Source organism: Penicillium nucicola (assembly GCF_028828085.1).
Source record: "Penicillium nucicola strain IBT 29836 chromosome Unknown utg000007l, whole genome shotgun sequence".
Taxonomy (NCBI): Eukaryota; Fungi; Ascomycota; class Eurotiomycetes; order Eurotiales; family Aspergillaceae; genus Penicillium; species Penicillium nucicola.
The window spans coordinates 902,107-919,859 of record NW_026643131.1 but is presented as its reverse complement, the minus strand read 5'-3'; the positions used below and the strand labels follow the sequence as shown (position 1 = coordinate 919,859).

The 17,753-nt window shown below is 49.4% G+C and overlaps 8 protein-coding genes across 8 annotated transcripts; 2 read left to right on the top strand and 6 right to left on the bottom strand.

The window, feature by feature from the left end:
* Positions 1-676: 676 nt before the first annotated feature.
* N7511_007400 (uncharacterized protein) lies at positions 677-1,378 on the top strand (the record flags this gene model as incomplete). The annotated part of the gene is made up of 3 exons (XM_057129777.1): positions 677-835; positions 900-1,228; positions 1,294-1,378. The coding sequence occupies 3 exons, from the start codon at positions 677-679 to the stop codon at positions 1,376-1,378; spliced, it is 573 nt and encodes a 190-aa protein (XP_056982845.1).
* Positions 1,379-1,767: 389 nt separating this feature from the next.
* On the bottom strand, positions 1,768-2,025 carry N7511_007399 (MoaD/ThiS family protein; the record flags this gene model as incomplete). The annotated part of the gene is made up of 1 exon (XM_057129776.1): positions 1,768-2,025. The coding sequence occupies one exon, from the start codon at positions 2,023-2,025 to the stop codon at positions 1,768-1,770; it is 258 nt and encodes an 85-aa protein (XP_056982844.1).
* A 160-nt stretch (positions 2,026-2,185) lies between these two features.
* N7511_007398 (cystathionine gamma-synthase) lies at positions 2,186-3,430 on the bottom strand (the record flags this gene model as incomplete). Its single annotated transcript, XM_057129775.1, has 2 exons — positions 2,186-3,217; positions 3,275-3,430. The coding sequence occupies 2 exons, from the start codon at positions 3,428-3,430 to the stop codon at positions 2,186-2,188; spliced, it is 1,188 nt and encodes a 395-aa protein (XP_056982843.1).
* A 113-nt stretch (positions 3,431-3,543) lies between these two features.
* Positions 3,544-7,260, bottom strand: N7511_007397 (uncharacterized protein; the record flags this gene model as incomplete). Its single annotated transcript, XM_057129774.1, has 5 exons — positions 3,544-3,617; positions 3,665-4,011; positions 4,058-4,109; positions 4,166-4,363; positions 4,416-7,260. 5 exons carry the CDS (start codon positions 7,258-7,260, stop codon positions 3,544-3,546), a joined length of 3,516 nt encoding a protein of 1,171 aa, XP_056982842.1.
* A 2,640-nt stretch (positions 7,261-9,900) lies between these two features.
* N7511_007396 (Cytochrome P450 E-class group I) lies at positions 9,901-10,260 on the bottom strand (the record flags this gene model as incomplete). The annotated part of the gene is made up of 1 exon (XM_057129773.1): positions 9,901-10,260. One exon carries the CDS (start codon positions 10,258-10,260, stop codon positions 9,901-9,903), a length of 360 nt encoding a protein of 119 aa, XP_056982841.1.
* A 625-nt stretch (positions 10,261-10,885) lies between these two features.
* On the bottom strand, positions 10,886-11,289 carry N7511_007395 (uncharacterized protein; the record flags this gene model as incomplete). The annotated part of the gene is made up of 3 exons (XM_057129772.1): positions 10,886-10,957; positions 11,021-11,107; positions 11,170-11,289. 3 exons carry the CDS (start codon positions 11,287-11,289, stop codon positions 10,886-10,888), a joined length of 279 nt encoding a protein of 92 aa, XP_056982840.1.
* A 1,945-nt stretch (positions 11,290-13,234) lies between these two features.
* On the bottom strand, positions 13,235-14,284 carry N7511_007394 (DUF3632 domain-containing protein; the record flags this gene model as incomplete). The annotated part of the gene is made up of 1 exon (XM_057129771.1): positions 13,235-14,284. The coding sequence occupies one exon, from the start codon at positions 14,282-14,284 to the stop codon at positions 13,235-13,237; it is 1,050 nt and encodes a 349-aa protein (XP_056982839.1).
* A 1,545-nt stretch (positions 14,285-15,829) lies between these two features.
* N7511_007393 (uncharacterized protein) lies at positions 15,830-17,647 on the top strand (the record flags this gene model as incomplete). The annotated part of the gene is made up of 1 exon (XM_057129770.1): positions 15,830-17,647. One exon carries the CDS (start codon positions 15,830-15,832, stop codon positions 17,645-17,647), a length of 1,818 nt encoding a protein of 605 aa, XP_056982838.1.
* Positions 17,648-17,753: the final 106 nt, after the last annotated feature.

The window sequence follows — 17,753 nt, the reverse complement described above, 5'->3', positions numbered from 1 at the left end:
GATTGCAGAAAATAAATAGTACCAATGATGAAACGAGATCTACAATGCAGATGAATCGCCCAGTTACAGATAAGCGCCTGCTTCAGATGAGTAAACGCCCAGCAAACGAGTGGCCGAGAAGACTCGGGGACCAGTTAGGGTTTCTCCTAAGCGCCGGGGTGGACCCAGCAAGAACCAAAGATATTTCCGCAAAGGCAGAGCCGTCTAGAACGCAGAGCTTAGAGTCGCTTTAGCTGTCATTCATGCCGATCGCCAGATCTAGCATACAGCTCTCGCGAGCAACCAGTCGGGTTGGACATTCTCAGCCGGGGGCGCTTGATCCCCAGAAAGCCTGTAACGCACAAAGCGAGGACGGCAGAGCTGGGTCAATAGATGGTCTAGAATTGACTGCTGCTAAATTAATCATAGGATCTAGACTGGAGGATGTTGAGGTCATTGTTCGATGCCTTTGTTGCTATATAAGACAGGACTGGACCGGGTAGGATTTCAATTCCTCAGCTTCGTCTTCATTCAAATCTACTTCCTTTGTTTCAGTTTCAGTTCTCAATTCGTCAAACTTGAAGTTGTCCTTTCGACTATATCAACCTGCATCTGCATTAATCAAAAAGTCGCTTGTCCAGTCCAACAAGACCTAATACGTTATCCATCCAAACACCAAGCTCAAACAACACCCAAAATGAGCCGCTACGGAGCCCTCGGCGCAACATTCCTCATCTCACGCCTCTTCCAAACTAGCTCCCTAATCGCCATAATCGGCATGACAGCCAAATTCATCTCAGTCATCGTCTCATCAAACGCCACGCCACCAAACATAGTCATTGGCACAATCAGCGTGGTAAGCACCATTCCCCAACCCTAACCAAACAAGAACCAAAAACCAACAAAGTGCCAAACAAAAGACCTGCATCGCCGCCATATACTGCATAATCAGCACAATCCTTTTTAAAGACGACATCCTGCCCTTCCTACCGTGCGCAGTACTCGACCTGCTCCTCCTCATCGCGCTGATCGTCGTAGCCGTGATAATCGGCAAGCCACTTTCGTACCTGAAATGCGAGACGCTGGCGGAGCTCGGCGACAAAGATGCCACGGCGTATGCGTTCGCGAGCCGGTTGTCGGGGTATTTGGCTAGTCTGAGTGGGAAGGTGGATTATGTTTCTTGGATTGGGGCTAGCAAGGCTATTTGTCTTGAGATGAAGGCTATTTGGGGGCTGAGCATTGCTCTTTGGTGAGTTTGTCCCTCTCTATCTTCCACGGTTGAAGTTGATTTGATGCTGATGTGAACTTGGTTAGTATCTTGTTTTTCTTTTCGACTATTTGTTCGGTGTGTTTGTGGCAGCAGAAGAAGAAGGTTCTTGCTGAGAAGGCTGTTGAGTAAGACTGGTATTTGGGTATGCTTGGGAGGGAGTGTATGGGAGGGAGTGTATGGGAGGGAGTGTATGGGAGGGAGTGTATGGGAGGGAGTGTATGGGAGGGAGTGTATGGGAGGGAGTGTATGGGAGGGAGTGTATGGGAGGGAGATGGGAATGGAAGGGGATGCCAGGGAATACTGGAGAGGGTCTGAGTTATATGGTGATGGAGAGCCGTTGACATTCATTTCATTTCTTTTGTCTGCTTTATATACATAGCGTCCGCCCTAATACTCAATTACATGTAAAACCAAGCTCATCATTTCACATCGAATCCACTGTTACCAGCAAAAGGCGTGAGACCAGTCGATTAAAACCCCATTCGATATATACAATCAAAGACACCCTCTGGTAAGACTCATCCCGAGCTCACTGGCGGAATAATGGCAACCTCGGCTCCAGGCGTAATCACCACGTCGACATCTTCCTTCACATCGACATATTCGCCATTGAGGCTGACACCACAGCTGGACAGAATCTTGTCCGCAATTCCAGGATAGTGCTTTTCAAGTTGACTGAAAAGATCTGGGAGGGGGAGTGGTGCAGCGAGGGATTCTGTGTTTTTCGCTGTATATTGGGAAGCAGTTGCGAAGTAGTGAATTGTAAAGGTGGACATGATAACTGGGCGCAAGAGCAACGACAGTCTGGAAGGAAGAGTTCAAGTTGAGAAGTGAGGTGAGAGAAAGAATCGAAGCGGCCAATAAAAGGGTCAATGCGGGGTAAATTCCGCGCCTGAGTATAAGATATGTACAAACGGCAGAGGATAAACCTCCGATCTATTGAATCAACTCTCTAAAGGCTCTAGCCAAATCATTCTTCAAATCCTCCCAGTTCTCCAATCCAATACTAACCCTCAATAACTTCCGATCAACAGTAGCATCGGACATAGTCCTCCACTCAATAAGCGTCTCAACACCCCCAAGACTCGTAGCATGTTGAAACAGGCCCAACTTGGCCGGCAACTCCTTAGCAAAGCGCTCCTCAGTCATAACAATAGCAAAAACGGGCCCAAAGCCATTCGGCATCTGCTTCTCCAACCAATCGCCCTCAACCTTCTGCACGCTAGCATGGAAGATCTGCTTGAGAACGGCCTGCACAACAGCCGCATCACTCTTAGCCTCGGGGTCGCGAACCCGCAAGCAAGAATCCAACCAAGCCACCAAACGCGTAGCATTGTCACTCTGGCGCTGCAGACGGACTTCCAGCGTGCGCAGCGAGCGCACCCCAAGCCAACTCTCCAGATTACCCATGACACTACCAAGGAAGACGCGATCGGTCTTCAGCTGGCTGGCCCAGTCTGCGTTCTTGGTAGCAAGGACACCGCAGAGCATATCGCTATGGCCACCAAAGTACTTGGTGCCGGAGTGCATGACGATATCGGCACCGTGGAGGAAAGGATCCTGCAAGCCGGGCGGGGCAAAGGTCGAATCAACGATGAGGATGGCGCCGCGCTGATGGGCCTTCTCGGCATAGTGGGCGATATCGAAAGCGGTGCCGTAAGGGTTAACAGGGGTTTCGAGGAGAATGACGTCGCCTTTTTCCAGGGCGTCGGGGGGACAGTCTAGTTCTAGTTTCTTGAGGCCTGTGAGGCGAGTGAAGAGGGCGATGACACCGTGGCAGCCGTGGTAGCCATCGCCGACGGAGATGTGGCGGGGGTTGAGGAGGGTGAGGGCTGCATGAAGGGCTGAGAGGCCGGAGGAGTAGGTGATTGATTCGGCGTGGATGAGCGAGGAGAGGATGGCTTCCAGGCGGGAGGGGTTGGGGGCTGTGGCGCGGGAGTAAACGTGGGTTGTTGGGCTGCTGGTTGCCTACGTGGGGTTAGGATATGGATGTTCCCAGGGGAGTTTTATGGAAGACAGGCATACGGAGAGATCAGCGTAAGGAACTAATTGGTTGGGATCATCTGAGTAACGGAATGTGGTGGAGAGGTGAATTGGAGGGGCAACATCTGTGACGACGTTGAAGGCATCGTCAGCGTGTAGGGAACGCGTGGAAGCGCCAATGGACTCGCTAGTATGCATGATATGCTATGTTCTTGAATTGTATGCACAGAGAAGGTTATGATACACCAACGGGGAAAACATGTAGGATGTGGGGGAAATGAGGGGGAACACGTAAGCAGTCACGTGGGAGATTAACGGCGGATGGAGCCCATGCGGGAGGGCTCTCGCACTGATCCTGGCAGAGCAGCTCGGAAGGAGGCGCGGGCTGAGTTGTTAGTATATGTTTGGCAACTTGGGGGAGGGTGGACTCACCAGCGTCTGTATCGAACGAAATGGCAAGATCGTCGTGTTCGATAGGATACTCGGGCATGTCCAGACAGACAAAGTTGGAAGAGGGATCCTCGTCCTTCCTAGGAAGTGCGAATTTGGCATCTACAAGGCGAATGCCAAATTTGCCAGACCGGGTGAACGACTCCATGAGATCAGTGCCTTTCAGAACAAAGTTCATGCAGCTGCCGTGTTGGAAATCAGCGAAGAAGACAAGCAATTGAACGACTTTCTCTTGTCGAATAATCTGGATTCGAGCCAGGGGTGCTTCCCACTTCTTGTAAATGGGAACGACCATTCGCCGGCGGGAAATGGTAAAGGATGTTGCCATTCTGGGCAAGTTAGCAAATATGCGAATATCAGAGTCATGTAACATACCCATCGTAGAGAACCTGGAAGCCAGTGACAGCTTGCTCAAATGCATGAAGATCTGTAGGATTGATTAGTATGGCGTTTACCAATCCAGATGAGAAAAAAAAAACATACCTTGCATCGTGGGGAACTCAAATCGGCGAACCATCGGCTTCACAGTAATCTTCTCCAAGAAGCTCGTTAATTGCGCTGACATCTCAGGGCGGATCAGATTATCCGCGAGCGAGAGAGTCAAGTCCTGCTGCGCTGAGCGGAATAAGCTCATGCTATTCTGACGATTAACATCCAGGCCGATCTTCAATTCACCAGGACCTAGACGGAGTTAGTATTGATTAAATAGTAACCGCGAAGAGAAAACACCCACCTAAGTTGATACGGTCTGTAACAGAGCCCCATTCGGTAGCGACGAAAGCCCTCAAATGTTCCGATAGAATTGTAGGTCCATAACCGTGCTCAACGTATTCATGTTCTTGATCAATGACCGACACACTCCCAGCGGGGAATTGCACATATTTCACGGGAGGCTGGCCAGTGACAGGGTCTGCTGGTTGCTCAATGCAGTAAGAGGAGATAGGTATGTCGGGTGATTTAAGCTCGGTTTCCGTCGGAACCATGCCGAGTAGAACAGAGTGAATACTGGTACGCTCCTCCACCTCGTGGAAAGTCATCAACATGGATCTCTGGCGGCCATCTTCAGTGACCTTCAGAAGAAGAGCAGGCGCACCGTCCTCTCCACGCAAAAGACCAAACACGATTGGGGAGCCGTGACCCAGGATATGACGAATGCTGCTCAAAGTCTTCACCTTGGGACTAGTCAAGACAACAAGACGGAAGCCCCGGTGCGCATTGCGAGTCCCAGTGCCTTCTGTCACAGTCACAGACCGCTCAAACAGACGGACCCGACACCTTTCGAAGGGATCAGGAGGGAATGCCCGGGGAGTACCCGGGTCCATGTACTGGAACATCTTGACAGTATTCTCAAAGACAACAGTCTCACCAGCCTCGGGATGTAGACTGGCTTCCGACTTTTGGGTATATTTAACAATGTTCCACAGTGCTTTGAAATCTTCTTCTTTGAACATAACATCCAACTCGAATCCTCGAGGAAGTTTGACACTCATAGAATTGGACCGGACTTGCCAGTCCACATCCTCCCATGTGGGTCCTTGCTTGCGATCAGATTGAATCAGGATGTTGACAAGCTGACTTTGACTAGTGATCGCCGCGCAAACGTACCAGTCTGCGCGTTCGCGAACGATGGTCAATACACAGGGCATCGCATATTGCTGTTGCCCATCGTCGTCATTGGAGCTTACGCAGACTTGCACAAACAGATTACCGTAGCTGAAGTAACGGCTTGTGTCGCTGAGAGGCATCATATGAACCAGGCTTGGCGTCTTGCTGGCACTGTCTGCCAACATCGATCTTGTTGCTGCGCCAGACAAAACTGCAGAGACATCAGGAGCGTAGAAAGGATATCGTAACCAGATAGTGGTGTCCAATTGAGTAGGAGACCCATCGTCTGAAACAACCGCTGCAAGGATGTTGTTTCGCTTGATAGACATGGAAAGCGACCGAAGGTGGTTAGAAAGAACTTGGTGTAAACTGAGAAGATCGGCCAGAACTTTGTCGCCAGTAGTGCTTGTGACTGCAAGTAGAGCGTCAACGCTCATAGGCCCGTATTTAGCTAGTTCACTGTGACTGGGAACGATGTGTTCATTAATCCATAATGCCTTTCCGAGATCGATCACGGCTTGTCGAGCAAGACTGGGCGGCGCCGTTGAACGGGAGCGAGCATACGCTTCCAATCGTGTCTTTCCTCGCAAGAACCACCAAATCGCAGCCCGGACCCATTCTGTTAGAGATGTTTCGACTAGCGGCTTGACACTCTCCGCTGCCAATTGAATAAGACTTTCATATCTCGCATTATACTCTTTGAATTCAGCAAATGCGGTTTCATTGACCTGATTGGCGACATTGCGCAAAGAGAACTTGGGCTGTTGGGGATTGCGCGGTGGTTCTTGTTCTTCGCGACTGGGAGGTGACGCGGGGTTTGAGGGAGGCAATTCCGGGGGTGGTGGGTTAGCGCGTGTTGGCGAAACCTTGCCGGGGCTACCTGGTGTAAGACTCGGGGGCATGCGAGAATCAACAGGACTGAGACTTTCTGGTTTGCGATAGGCGACAGGGCTTGGAGGATTGCGAATGGAGTGTACAATTGACTGCATCGATAGAGAGACCGACGGCGCAGACGATGTAACCGACAATGGGGCTGGATCATAACCAGATTCCGACACATGATCCTCCTTCAGCGGCGGTTCTGGACTGGGAGGACTAGGAGGAGTGGGTAGGTCTTCATAATCTGCCCCAGGAGAAGGCGTATCATCATCATACGCACGGTGCAATGCACGGCCTTCCTCCTCCGACATCTTGTCGCGAACGCGTTGCGCAAACGAAGCTTCCTCGGAATCGCCCCGGAATGATAACCGCGAGCCGTTTGCACTCGAAGGCAGTGTGGCTAAGAAATCAGCATCCTGGACGTTATGCATGAGGGGTGGCTTCCAGCTGGGGTCCCCACGGGGGTCCCGCCTCGTGGCCGTTCGCCGAGGTCGCGCGCTGCCATCGCCCAGCGATGTGTCCACTCGAAGCGCGGGCAAATTGGATCGTGATTCTGAGGGTTCGGGTTCGGTCTCGGGCTCATTTCCACACAGCGCACTGCTGCTGAGTGATCTCTGGCGCGCACGTGAGATCTCAATTGTGGGAGTCTCCGACTCATCGCCCCCTTCCCCGATTACGGCTGGAGTTTTATTTGAGAATTCCACCCGGAGTCCCTTGCCTTTTCGGGGCTTTGTTGGCGGTGGTAGTTGTTGTTGTTGCGTCGACTGTTGTGAGAAGTCAAAGGCGGCATAGTTGTCACGAGGAGGGGGTGGGGCTGGCTTCGCAGGGACGGAGACATCATTAGACGGAGAAGCGCGAGCCTCATTTGGCGCATGGTATCGCGGGTTAATCGTTGGCGGTGCTGGAACTGGAGCCGGTTCTGGTGCAGGCGCTCCCCTAGCCGAGCCTAGGAAGTCTGCGATCTCCTGATGCGACGCACCCTTGTTCTTGGACTTGGAGAACAATTTCTCCCTCCATAGCGACTTTGTGGACTTGGACTGAGGCTGGGGCCGAGGCTGCTCGGGCAGAAACGAGAATGGGTCATCGGGAGGCATATCGAGAAACTAGGTACTGAGTAGATCCAGTCCACATCGCACGATCTAAGCACAGACAAGGAGACCAGTCCTCGTCAAAAGGAGTCCCTTCCCCAGGCGGAACAGGGATCGACAGGGGCTGATAAGCGAAGATGAAGCCCTGAAGGGCTCACCAAGCGTTTAAAGTGTTTACTAGAGAAAAGAGGGGTGAGTTTTCCCTGGGAAAGCGACACTGAGACAAAATAAAATTAGTCCAAGTCAACCGGTGTGGGGAACGGGGGGGTAATAGGTGACAGTCCAGGGTAGACGATAAGGTAGGATGTGAAGAGTTGAGCAAATAGCGTAGTTCGTACTCACCTCGGGGGAGATTGGCACAAGGGAAGTTGACAATGAAGCTGGACCAGCAGCCCGTAGACCAGAGGAATGTCTGTATCAGGGGGGGATGCGATACAAGTACTCCGCAGGTACCAGGATTGCCGCTGTGGAGCTGCGGTGGACGAAGTACCTGGGGGGTACTTCATATTAATAACACGACTCAAGCAGCTACGGGCGACACTTTGCGGACTGGAATATAAATATAACCCTATCCGGTCCCCTCTCCCATCACCTTTTCCTCTGAAACCAACCTCTAATTAAAGATCTCGTCCAGCACAGACAACCCGCTCGTCTCATAGTGAAACTGCGCTAGTCCCAATCGGGCGACGACAAGAGGGGCGGCGGGTCGCTGACGAGGTCTTTCGCTTTGGACGCTGTGATCTTCCTATGAGACACGATGCATTCCCATTCTGACGCGTATCCAGACACTGGATAACTTGAGAACCTGACTTGGGCCTGACGGGGACAGGCAACTCCCAACGGATGCTCACGAGTGCACTCGGACGCCCTTATCTTCTAGCTCCCTGTGGCGCCTCATCCTAACCCTGACACCTCGTGGCTCAGCGCTAAGATATCCCAGCCTCTCAATCTGGCATTTGATCAAATGTCCAGTTCAGCGGCTTGCCCCTTTGGTCTTACCGTTGCCAGGGACGTTTCCAAGCGGCATGCCGGATCCCTGTCCTCCTGCGCGCCTCCCATTCGCTGTACTCGGATATCCATGCATACATGGATTGTGAATGGACTACGGAGTACACACTCTATGAAAGCTGTAAACAATATGCATTGGGGCTGTGAGTAAACTGTAAATGCATCTGCAATGGTCGACACCGCCATCTGCATGTCCACCATGAGTCAACGTCTACACCGTCATCATCGTGCCATCACGCACATCGGCAGACCTGCCATTACCATGAGGAAGTCCGAGAGAAATATGTAAGGATTGTAGGTTCGGACCACCCCGCATCAATCTGTCAGACTTGACGTCCAAGTTCATGTCTGCTTACTTACCCACCCGACTTCCGAAGTATGTGTTAACTTCATCCCTATTTACACCACCTGAGACACATTCTACAAGCTTTGCCAATATAACCCCAACATATCCAGGATACCCAGGTAGACATTGAGAAGGATGGTGAATATCGGGTAAAAGTTTCAAGACATCAAATTACTATTTGAATCATTCTGAGACATCAGCCTATGGAAATCAAAGACCCAATATCGCTCTTTCCTTGGAACTGAAATTGCTATCCTTGGGTCAGACTAAGCCACCTGGTTCTGTTCCTGGGGTGATGAGAATGCCCTGCTTCTGACAGGAATGGCCTCCAGCACTGAACCTGAGAGAGAATAATTCACAAATCCCGATCTTGCATTGTGTGTCTTGCTTCACATTCCCCACAACCTACTCCCGCCAAGCCGGCCATTTTTAGCCACACATTCCATGGCTATTTAAAGGCGTTTACAAAGTGTAGCGCCGACAAGCCTCTGACGTACATAGGTCATTTCATGCTAGCTGCCGCCGATTTAGGTGTTTAAAAGCTGTTTCATGGCTCTCAAATTCAGCGTGGCTAATATGTCACTTCCTCCCAAGGCTTATGGAGGGCCTTGAAAGAAAGTGGTCGGTGTCGAAGCTCGCTAGATGCTGTAGAAATCGGCGCTTAAGAGGCCAAATTCGTGTCAAGGGAAAATGGGCGAAACTAGCTAGATTTCAACATAGTAGCGATCGTATCCTTATATAGGAGTATATTGGCGCTATTAAAATTTTGACCCTCGCGAAGCTCTAACTTTCCCTCTATTCGGTTTGATATGCTAAACCTTATACTAAGTGAGACTTCATTTTCATGGTAAGATAAGCTAAAAGTCTTCTACTGCTTTTAAACAGTGAGAGACCTATAATGATTTGCTTTCCCTAAGCGATAAGTGCACGTAATCCCTAAAGATTCACACGAGCTATAAGGGAGATCTTTTTCATATCGTGATTTGCGTAATTGGTAGGCCTCGTATACCTAGCTTAATTAGACCGAAGAAGAGCGACCGATAGTGCGTAACTTCCCTATCCAGCTGTGGGATTACGCTTGTCTCTGGATTTTTAGTTGGGTGAGTGAGATAGAGTATAATCAAACTTATGCAATATTGATGGCATTGTAATAGAAAATAAACTGAACGCTGAATCCTCGAGTCAGCGTAGACTCTGATATTTAACTACTGGTCTTATGACATATCTTATGTAAAATCTGTCATGCTATCATTCTGGGAGAACTTGACCGAGGAGTCCCGGGGGATAATCCTTCAAAAATGCCCAGGACCGATCGCGTCAAAGATGTCTGAGTCTCCCTTCATCCACGGATCCTCTGTCTTAATTGTATCTATCAACATCTCACAATGCTCAGTTCGCGGTCTGATATTGACCTGGAATGGGATAGGGTGACTGATAATGCCAGGTAGGAATCCAGCGGGCAAATCGACCTCTTTGCCATCAATTCCAATACGCTTTGAAATATCAAAGACGGTAAGAGACTTGAAGATAGTGAGAAATCGACCTGGACAGATGCGCAGAGTGAATGCATAAGGTCGTTCAGCCAGCGTTGTCAAGACACGGCCCCATTCCTGCACCATCCGTTGAAAACCTCCCCCGGGCATCCAAGCCATAAATTATTTTACTGAGCATACATGAGTGAGAAAAGTATACTACACCAGCCTTCTGTCAGCAAAGACTTATGAATGGGAATGGCATCGATAATCCACCTGCCAGGCTGAGCTGCACGGGAAAATTGTGAAAGTCCTGTACACCAACTTGAAGTGCCTCTGAAACCTGCCCTGGCATACCAGCCGTTGTTTTATACTTTTCTCATTTAACGAGGGCTCAGTATCATTCCTTTTAGTTAAAATCTGGTCGACAAATGGGTGCTATTTTGTCAACGGTTCTTTTTTGCTCTGTGTATACCAGATACTATCCTGGACCTCAGAAATTGTCAGAAATGCCACTTTTACTAGCAATACTACTCAATAGGATTCGCAATCAATGGGCAAAATGTTGATTAAAGTAGAGCTAGCTAGATACTGAACGAGTGTGGTGATAAAAAGAACAGTAATCAAAAAGAAACCCCGGGAATGTACGAAACCATCATCCCGGTCCCGACAAAATCCACTACTTGTTCAAAGCCATCATAGACGCAAGACTATGGGCACTGAGAGACACGAGCCATCTCAGACCAATACTGAGCCGGGGATAGCAAGAACAGTCACAGATTCTGTTCATGGACGTATAATTGGTTCAAACTGGGGTCTGGCAGTCGACGGTCTTGTGGTGGTCATCGTATTCACAGTGGTGGCGATCAGTCTTGCACTATATATCAAGAATCAGATGGTTAGAACAGATCAACTGGCCGGAAATCGAATCGGGGCTCACCTTCTTGTTGGTAGCCGTGGGGCAATTGACAACATGGTCCTTTCCACCCTTCTTGTAAGTGCACGTGTTGTGTTGCAAGCTGCATTCCTGTGAAGTGGTTCAGAGAGGTTAATTTATCTCTGTATAGACAGCTGATATGAAGAACTTACTCCTCCGTATTTGCTCAGCTGTGTGTCTCGGGCATCAAGACCGTCCGACTCGGCTGCGATGGGTGTAGCTACGGCGCCCATGGCGGCGAAGAGGACAATGGCAATGTTGGTGATTTGCATGGTGAATGATGAGCCTTGTAGAAGATTGCGGTATAGTAGTGGTGATTGAAGTGGTGATGAGATTGATACTTTCAAAATGGGAGGGCGATGGAGCTGTCTTATAGAGACACTGCTGGGTTCTTCCTGTGATATTTGACAAATACCATCCTCTACTTTGATGCAGTCATCAGGAACGCTGCTGCAGTCGAAGGATCATCCAAGCTATCTCATCAAGGATATGCCTCATACCGGAAGAACTCAACGTGATAGTGAGCATGATCATCGAGGTAGATTTCTTGATCTGTTAGTAACTGTACCACATTGGGATGTGATGCCCACGCAGAAGGATCAAGGCAGCCGACCCAATACTACCATATTGAAGTGCTGGGTGGCCTTACTGCACATCCGCGGTGATATTGCAAGGAGGAATGATTGTCAGATCCCCGAATGTGGTATGTTGGTCGTTCTTGGAGTATAGAACCGGCAAGGGTATCATTGGCTATGTTCAGGGTCATGCTGATCTGCCCCAACGGTAAGCCTCAAAGCCCTGCATACAAAGCCTTGTGGCCTGCTGCAAGGCAGGGGCCAAAATTCGACGAACTGGGGCAGTTATGCGATGTAACACTGCAGGCTTCTCCATGTAGTGTAAAAGGATGCGAGACCTAGTTTCACTGTACGTAAATAAAACAAGAGGGTAGAGTAAAGAATCCGTAGGCTTGTCCGACGCTGACAGAAATTGAGAGTCTCGTGGGTTGTACATGCACGAATTTGAGTCCGCAATGCTCCGTATATAGATAGCTCCGAAATCTTACCTGGAGTTTTTGAAGGGTACCCAAAACCAAATTATGAATTGGGCTTCTCGTTTCTTTTTTTCGTCAAATAGCAGTCGGCTCTGGAATAATAGTTCATTTAGTGAAATTCAGCCTTTGGAACCGACAACCGTTGATCGGCGATTCATCCGGCGATCAATTCTGTTCAGGCGCCAGGTTCATGCGCCAAGTCTGTAGTGGACCGGCCCGACCCAGAGTTAGTTCTTTTCGTCCAAGGCTGAAATAATCTCAGTGGTTGAATGATAAATTCCGTCCTCAGAGGCCTATGAGATGAAAAGGTCAAAATTGACAGTCATTATTATTAGAACTAGTTCTAAGCTTAGTATAGTATATAACATCGGAATTCATTGAGTGGAGATAGACAGGTGATTTCACAGTAAGACGAAGCAGGTACAGACGGAGTGGTGGATACACTCAAACCCCAGTGATCTCCCTAGCGTTATCCCTTTTTGCCCAGACGCCTAGCACGGGGCCACGCGTGGTACTTATGGTTTACTACGTACATGAACTTTACCTACAGTAGGGGACCTGACTTCGGGACATCGGCGTCAAATGGCCCCCGGGCGGTTGTCCAATGGCTCTATTTCTCCTTTATGTTTTCTGCTGGCTGAATGTGATTGGCAAATGAAATCGCAGCCTCGGGCACCTTGGAGGTGAGAAAGCTCATGTGACGGTATAGGACAGAAGAAGCTGACTTTCATGCGTGTTGGATAGCCAGCGCTGAATCGCCCCCATCTAGAATCGCCACTATTACGTGTCCCTAGTTGGGGATACTTCCTATCTGGAGAAGGCAATGATCTCAGAAATACACCATATTCTTGGTATTACATCGTGGACTTACAGTTAGCTATTTAGGTAGATGGTCTTTGCGTGCGCCCAAGTCTAACTGCGTAGAGGCATGATTAAAGGACATCTAGATAGATGTATCGTAGAATTTGAATATGAAAGGCATTTAATTTTGCAAATGATTTGCGCTAAAAGACAGAGAGCGCATACAACGTTGATTTGATTAAACGTTGACGGTAAGAAACAGAGAGGTTCATATTCAATTTGGAGACTCAAGAAGCCAAGAGACACAGAGAGAAATGGAGACGGTCTACATGACATGAGTCTTTTTCGAACCTTGCCCCAAGGATTTACGACTCTGGCTCTTCAACGAGTGCAAGGGGCTTCAGGCATGAAAGATGTTTGTCCTGATGCAAGAAATCGCCACCATTCTTGTAAGCCCTGAGAACCTCCGAGTTCTTTTGCTTGATTGTGTTGACCATGTACTGGATTCCATTATCGGCAAGCTCTTCCAGGGCTTTCTCATTGGCTTCCTTGGCCTGGTCTTGAATTTCATGAAGTCGCTTCAGCCAGAACATATATCGCCATGGCGAGAACCCAGCAGGTGATCGCTGTCCGAGCTCCGATTCAAGGAAATCCTCACCACCCTTGCTCAGATGGCTAGGACAGTCGTTCCAATACACGTCGGATAGCAAAAGGAGGTTGTTACTGGCTAGCTTCAGCCAGGCAATAGCGGCTGGCAACAGATGAAAGACCTCAAGCTGCTTGGTACCTCGGTTGAGGTCTTCCTCGTCAGACTCTTCCCCAGAACGAAGGACTCGTGGAGTTTCAAAGAGCGCACGGAAGATCAAAAGAGCGACCTGACACAGCCGATCCTTCGCGACACGAGTAGATGCAAGTTTAGCCAGGAATGTAGCAAAGTTGAGACGGTGTGTTCCCGACATAGAAGCACCGTGCTTGACCCAGAAGTCGGTCATGTCGCCGACCAAGAAGGGGAGATCGGTCCACAGTGTACCATCGACGGTTCTCGCGATGTCAATGCCATGGTTTCCTCGTGTAGGTCTGGTCAACGGCCCCATTCCTTGAATGCGGAGGATATCAAGAACTATTCCCTCATGTTCAGGCGACTCGGAGGAGATGCTTCGGCCAAGCTCGTAGTACATATGCCACAGGGAATGAATGTGGACTTCAAGTGAGTCGACGCCAGCTCCAATATCGCAGTATCGGCTGGTCACGACCCAGGTGCGATTGTCGAAGGCCATCTCGCGAACCTCTTTGAATTCACCCCTAGCGACAGACTGGCGTGTGCCTTCCTGATCTCGGCGAGCGTAGTCGGCCATCGCGGTAGAAGGGGTATCTCTAGGCAGAGAACTCAGCAGTGAATCACGGAGGTGGTCCATGTTGGAACGGTACTGGTGTTAGTTGATGATTGAATTGGAATGGAAGTGAGAGAAGAAAGGATGGTGGAGAAGTGACTCGAGTGAGAGAGGGACCGTGGGGAAGTGACTGAAGTGAGAAAGTTGGCTGATATAGTGCAGCCAGGCAGGAACTCATATCGATGTTAGGGTCAACTTGAGCGGGGAAAAAAAGAAAGTATTATTCAGAGGAACCCTACTGGGTCAATACTAGGCAGCAACATACATTGTGACAGGCTAAAAGTCCAATACCTTGATCTGGAATCGTGTATACGCTGATAGGTTCAACTGATTTCTTTGTTGGTTGTCGATCAGTCACCAGCCAAGACATGCCTACATGTCGATCATGCAGCCACCCTGAGAAGACTAAATCACAGGTCATAAATACTACGTTGCTGCAAGTAAGACTGGAAGACTGTTAGGCTGAGTTGTACATGAAGAGAATGTGATGAGATGGTTCACCGGGCCGGCCTGACAGCTTAATATAACCAATCAGGTTAAAGATGCTTGGAGCATTTGGCATTTAGTACCAGCAAGCAAAGAAAACTAATTGCCTCAAAGCCGGCAAGTAGATTGCTCAATTCGTCGAGCCTACCGCTTCATTCCTCCCAATGTTACTAAATCCTCTATTCGCCGCTATGCAATCTTGAAGAACAAATTCCTTGATTATTTGCTTCGAAGTCCCTATGGTGATACATCTAACTTGCGATCTAATGATAAAACTACAATAAATACGCTATCGACCTCCGGTAGAGTACAGCTGTTTTCGCAATGAGTTCTACCTTCATATGCTTTTGTCAAGTGAATTTCGTACCAGCCAATCAAATGATATTCAAAATGTTGGTTTCCTATTACTCCTAGCAGTACTGTATTCTCTAAAGACCGATACGGTACGGATGTAACCCATATGTGCAGAATAATTCCGATGTGGTCCAACAGGAAGACGAAGGAAGGAAGATGCTTTCTTAAGTCAAGCAAGTAATGGCAAAAAGCAGAAGTACCATAGAAAATAGTTTGGGCACCGGAGAAACCAGTGCGGTGATCGCATTGCTTGTTATAAATAATTGGATTATATAGATAACAAAGTAAAGTAAAGTTCCGCTGCCGAAGAAATGAACTTTAGATCGACAAAGCTATTTGTGTGGACTAGCGGCTATCATGAGCTTAGCGCAAGCAACGCTTTAGCCAGATTCACCAGAGAAGACACTGGCTTTGATGCAGATGCTTTCTCAGTTGATGAGAGATCTTGGAAACTGCACGAAGGGAGAAGATGTGCACTTCTCTGATCTGAAAAGAAGATCATGGTCAAGGTGAAGGTGAACTTGATGCGCTTACTCATCAAGGATTCTGGTTTCCGACTTCCACTGTGAAGAGTCGATAATTTGCTTAAAGTCGCTGCTAGTGACGTTCCCGGCTCCACTCGTTTAACAATTCTTCGACGAATTTTTTTTTTTTTAGAAGATGTCTGTTTTTGTGTGTGATTTCAATTTGAGAGTGGCTAACGACCTTCAAATCCCACCGTGAGAGAAGATGGCACAACCAGACCACAAAAAAAGCTACGAAGTGGAGGAGGAAGAAGTGGGAACTCCAGACTCGGTATTAACACCAGCCATCAGCCATGAGACAAGAACTTCCTCTCAGTTAGAGAGGTCGGAGACTGTCGCAGAATTACAAAAACTGCCAACGGCAAGGAGTCGCCGTGACTCGCACATGGGAGAAGCTCTCGAGCATCTCTCGCGAACTCTCTCCATCAATCAGCATCAGAATGGAGACTCGCACGATGTATTGGAAAAGGCGCCCTCTCGCATGGAGCGTACTGGAACCCGCCGCTCGGCCAGGTATCCCTCGCCAACACGAATGCCTGATCTGGATGAAGAAGCCGGTAGTCCAGCTTTTAAGTCTCAAGGAATTCCCCCGGAGCTGGGCAGTTTCACAGCAGAGGTGATCTTCATTCTGGTCTGTTCTGCCGGTCTGTTGTTGTATTCCTTCTTCCTGGGCGATATCACCGTTAACCAGGAGGAGTGCAAACGCGCGCTTGGGATCAGCAACAGCGAGCTTCCCTGGCTTCTCGGCTCATTCACGCTACCCCTCAGTCTGTCGGTGATAGTATCTGGCTCCTTGAACGACCTCAGCCCTCCACGGACGCTGATGATTGGAGCGTTTGCCTGGCTGACTATTTGGAATATCGTCGGCGTTTTTTCTGTGACACCGAGTAGAGCAATCCTCTTCTACATTGTGCGTGCAATGCAAGGACTGGCCGTGGGTGTTCTGGTCTCCGGGTCGATGAGTGTCCTCGGCAGGGTATATAATCCTGGCCTGCGCAAAAATCGAGTATTTTCGGCGATGTCAGCGACAGCCCCCTTTGGTTTCTGGTTGGGCGGTATTCAGGGCGGCGCACTGAAATCCCATCTGAATTGGATCTTCGGCTCGAACGCTATCATCTGCGCACTGTGCCTGGTAGCCGCCTGGTACGCCATGCCCTCGCTTCTTCCGGTCGCTGACGTTGTCGGCGGCGATGTGCCGACTATTCGCGAGTTCGACTTCATTGGAGCAGCCTTTGTTGCCACTGGCTGTATCTTGGTCCTCTTTGGTCTTACCCAGGGCTCTGTGGTTCAGTGGATTCCATATACCTACGCTTTGGTCATCGTTGGGGTGCTTCTAGTGATTGCGTTTTTCTTCATCGAGCGCTGGGTAAAGCGACCGCTTATCCCTAATGGCCTATGGAAGATTAAAGGATTCACCCCGTTGATGATAGCCTACTTCATCGGATACGGAGGCTTCCAGGGTGGCTGGCAATTCTACGCAGTTCAATTCTGGCTTCGAATTCAACAGAATAGCCCACTCACCGTCGCACTTTACCTTTTACCCAATGCCATTGTCGGAGTATTAGCGACCTGGGTTGTCAGTCGAACTCTCCACATCGTTCCCGGCCATTACATCTACCTCGCCGCCATGATCGCCTTTGCTACAGGACCTGCCTTCTTCCTCCCACAAACCCCCAACACCTCCTACTGGCCCCTCTCCTTCCCAGGCGTGGCACTCGTCACTTTTGGTCCCGATCTCTCCTTTGCCGCAGCATCAATTTACATCACCAGCAATGTCCCTCGCTCTTACCAAGGCAGCGCTGGTAGCTTGCTAGTGACCATGCAAAACCTGAGCTCGGCCGTGATGACAGCCGTCGCCGATGCCATCGGCACCAAAGTCGATCAAGGGCCGGATGGCAATATCGGCCTCACGGGCATCCACGCCATTTGGTGGTTTGCCCTTGCGTGTGAAGTGGTCGCGGCATTGATCACCTTGATCTGGGTCAGAATTCCCAAGGAGGAGGAAAAGGAGCACGTTACCTGATGGAGATGTTCATGATATTAGCTCTACAGTACGATTTCACCGGTCTTGTTGTACATCTGATTGGTTTTATGATTTGTTACGCATTTGCACTTTTAGAAGACATGAA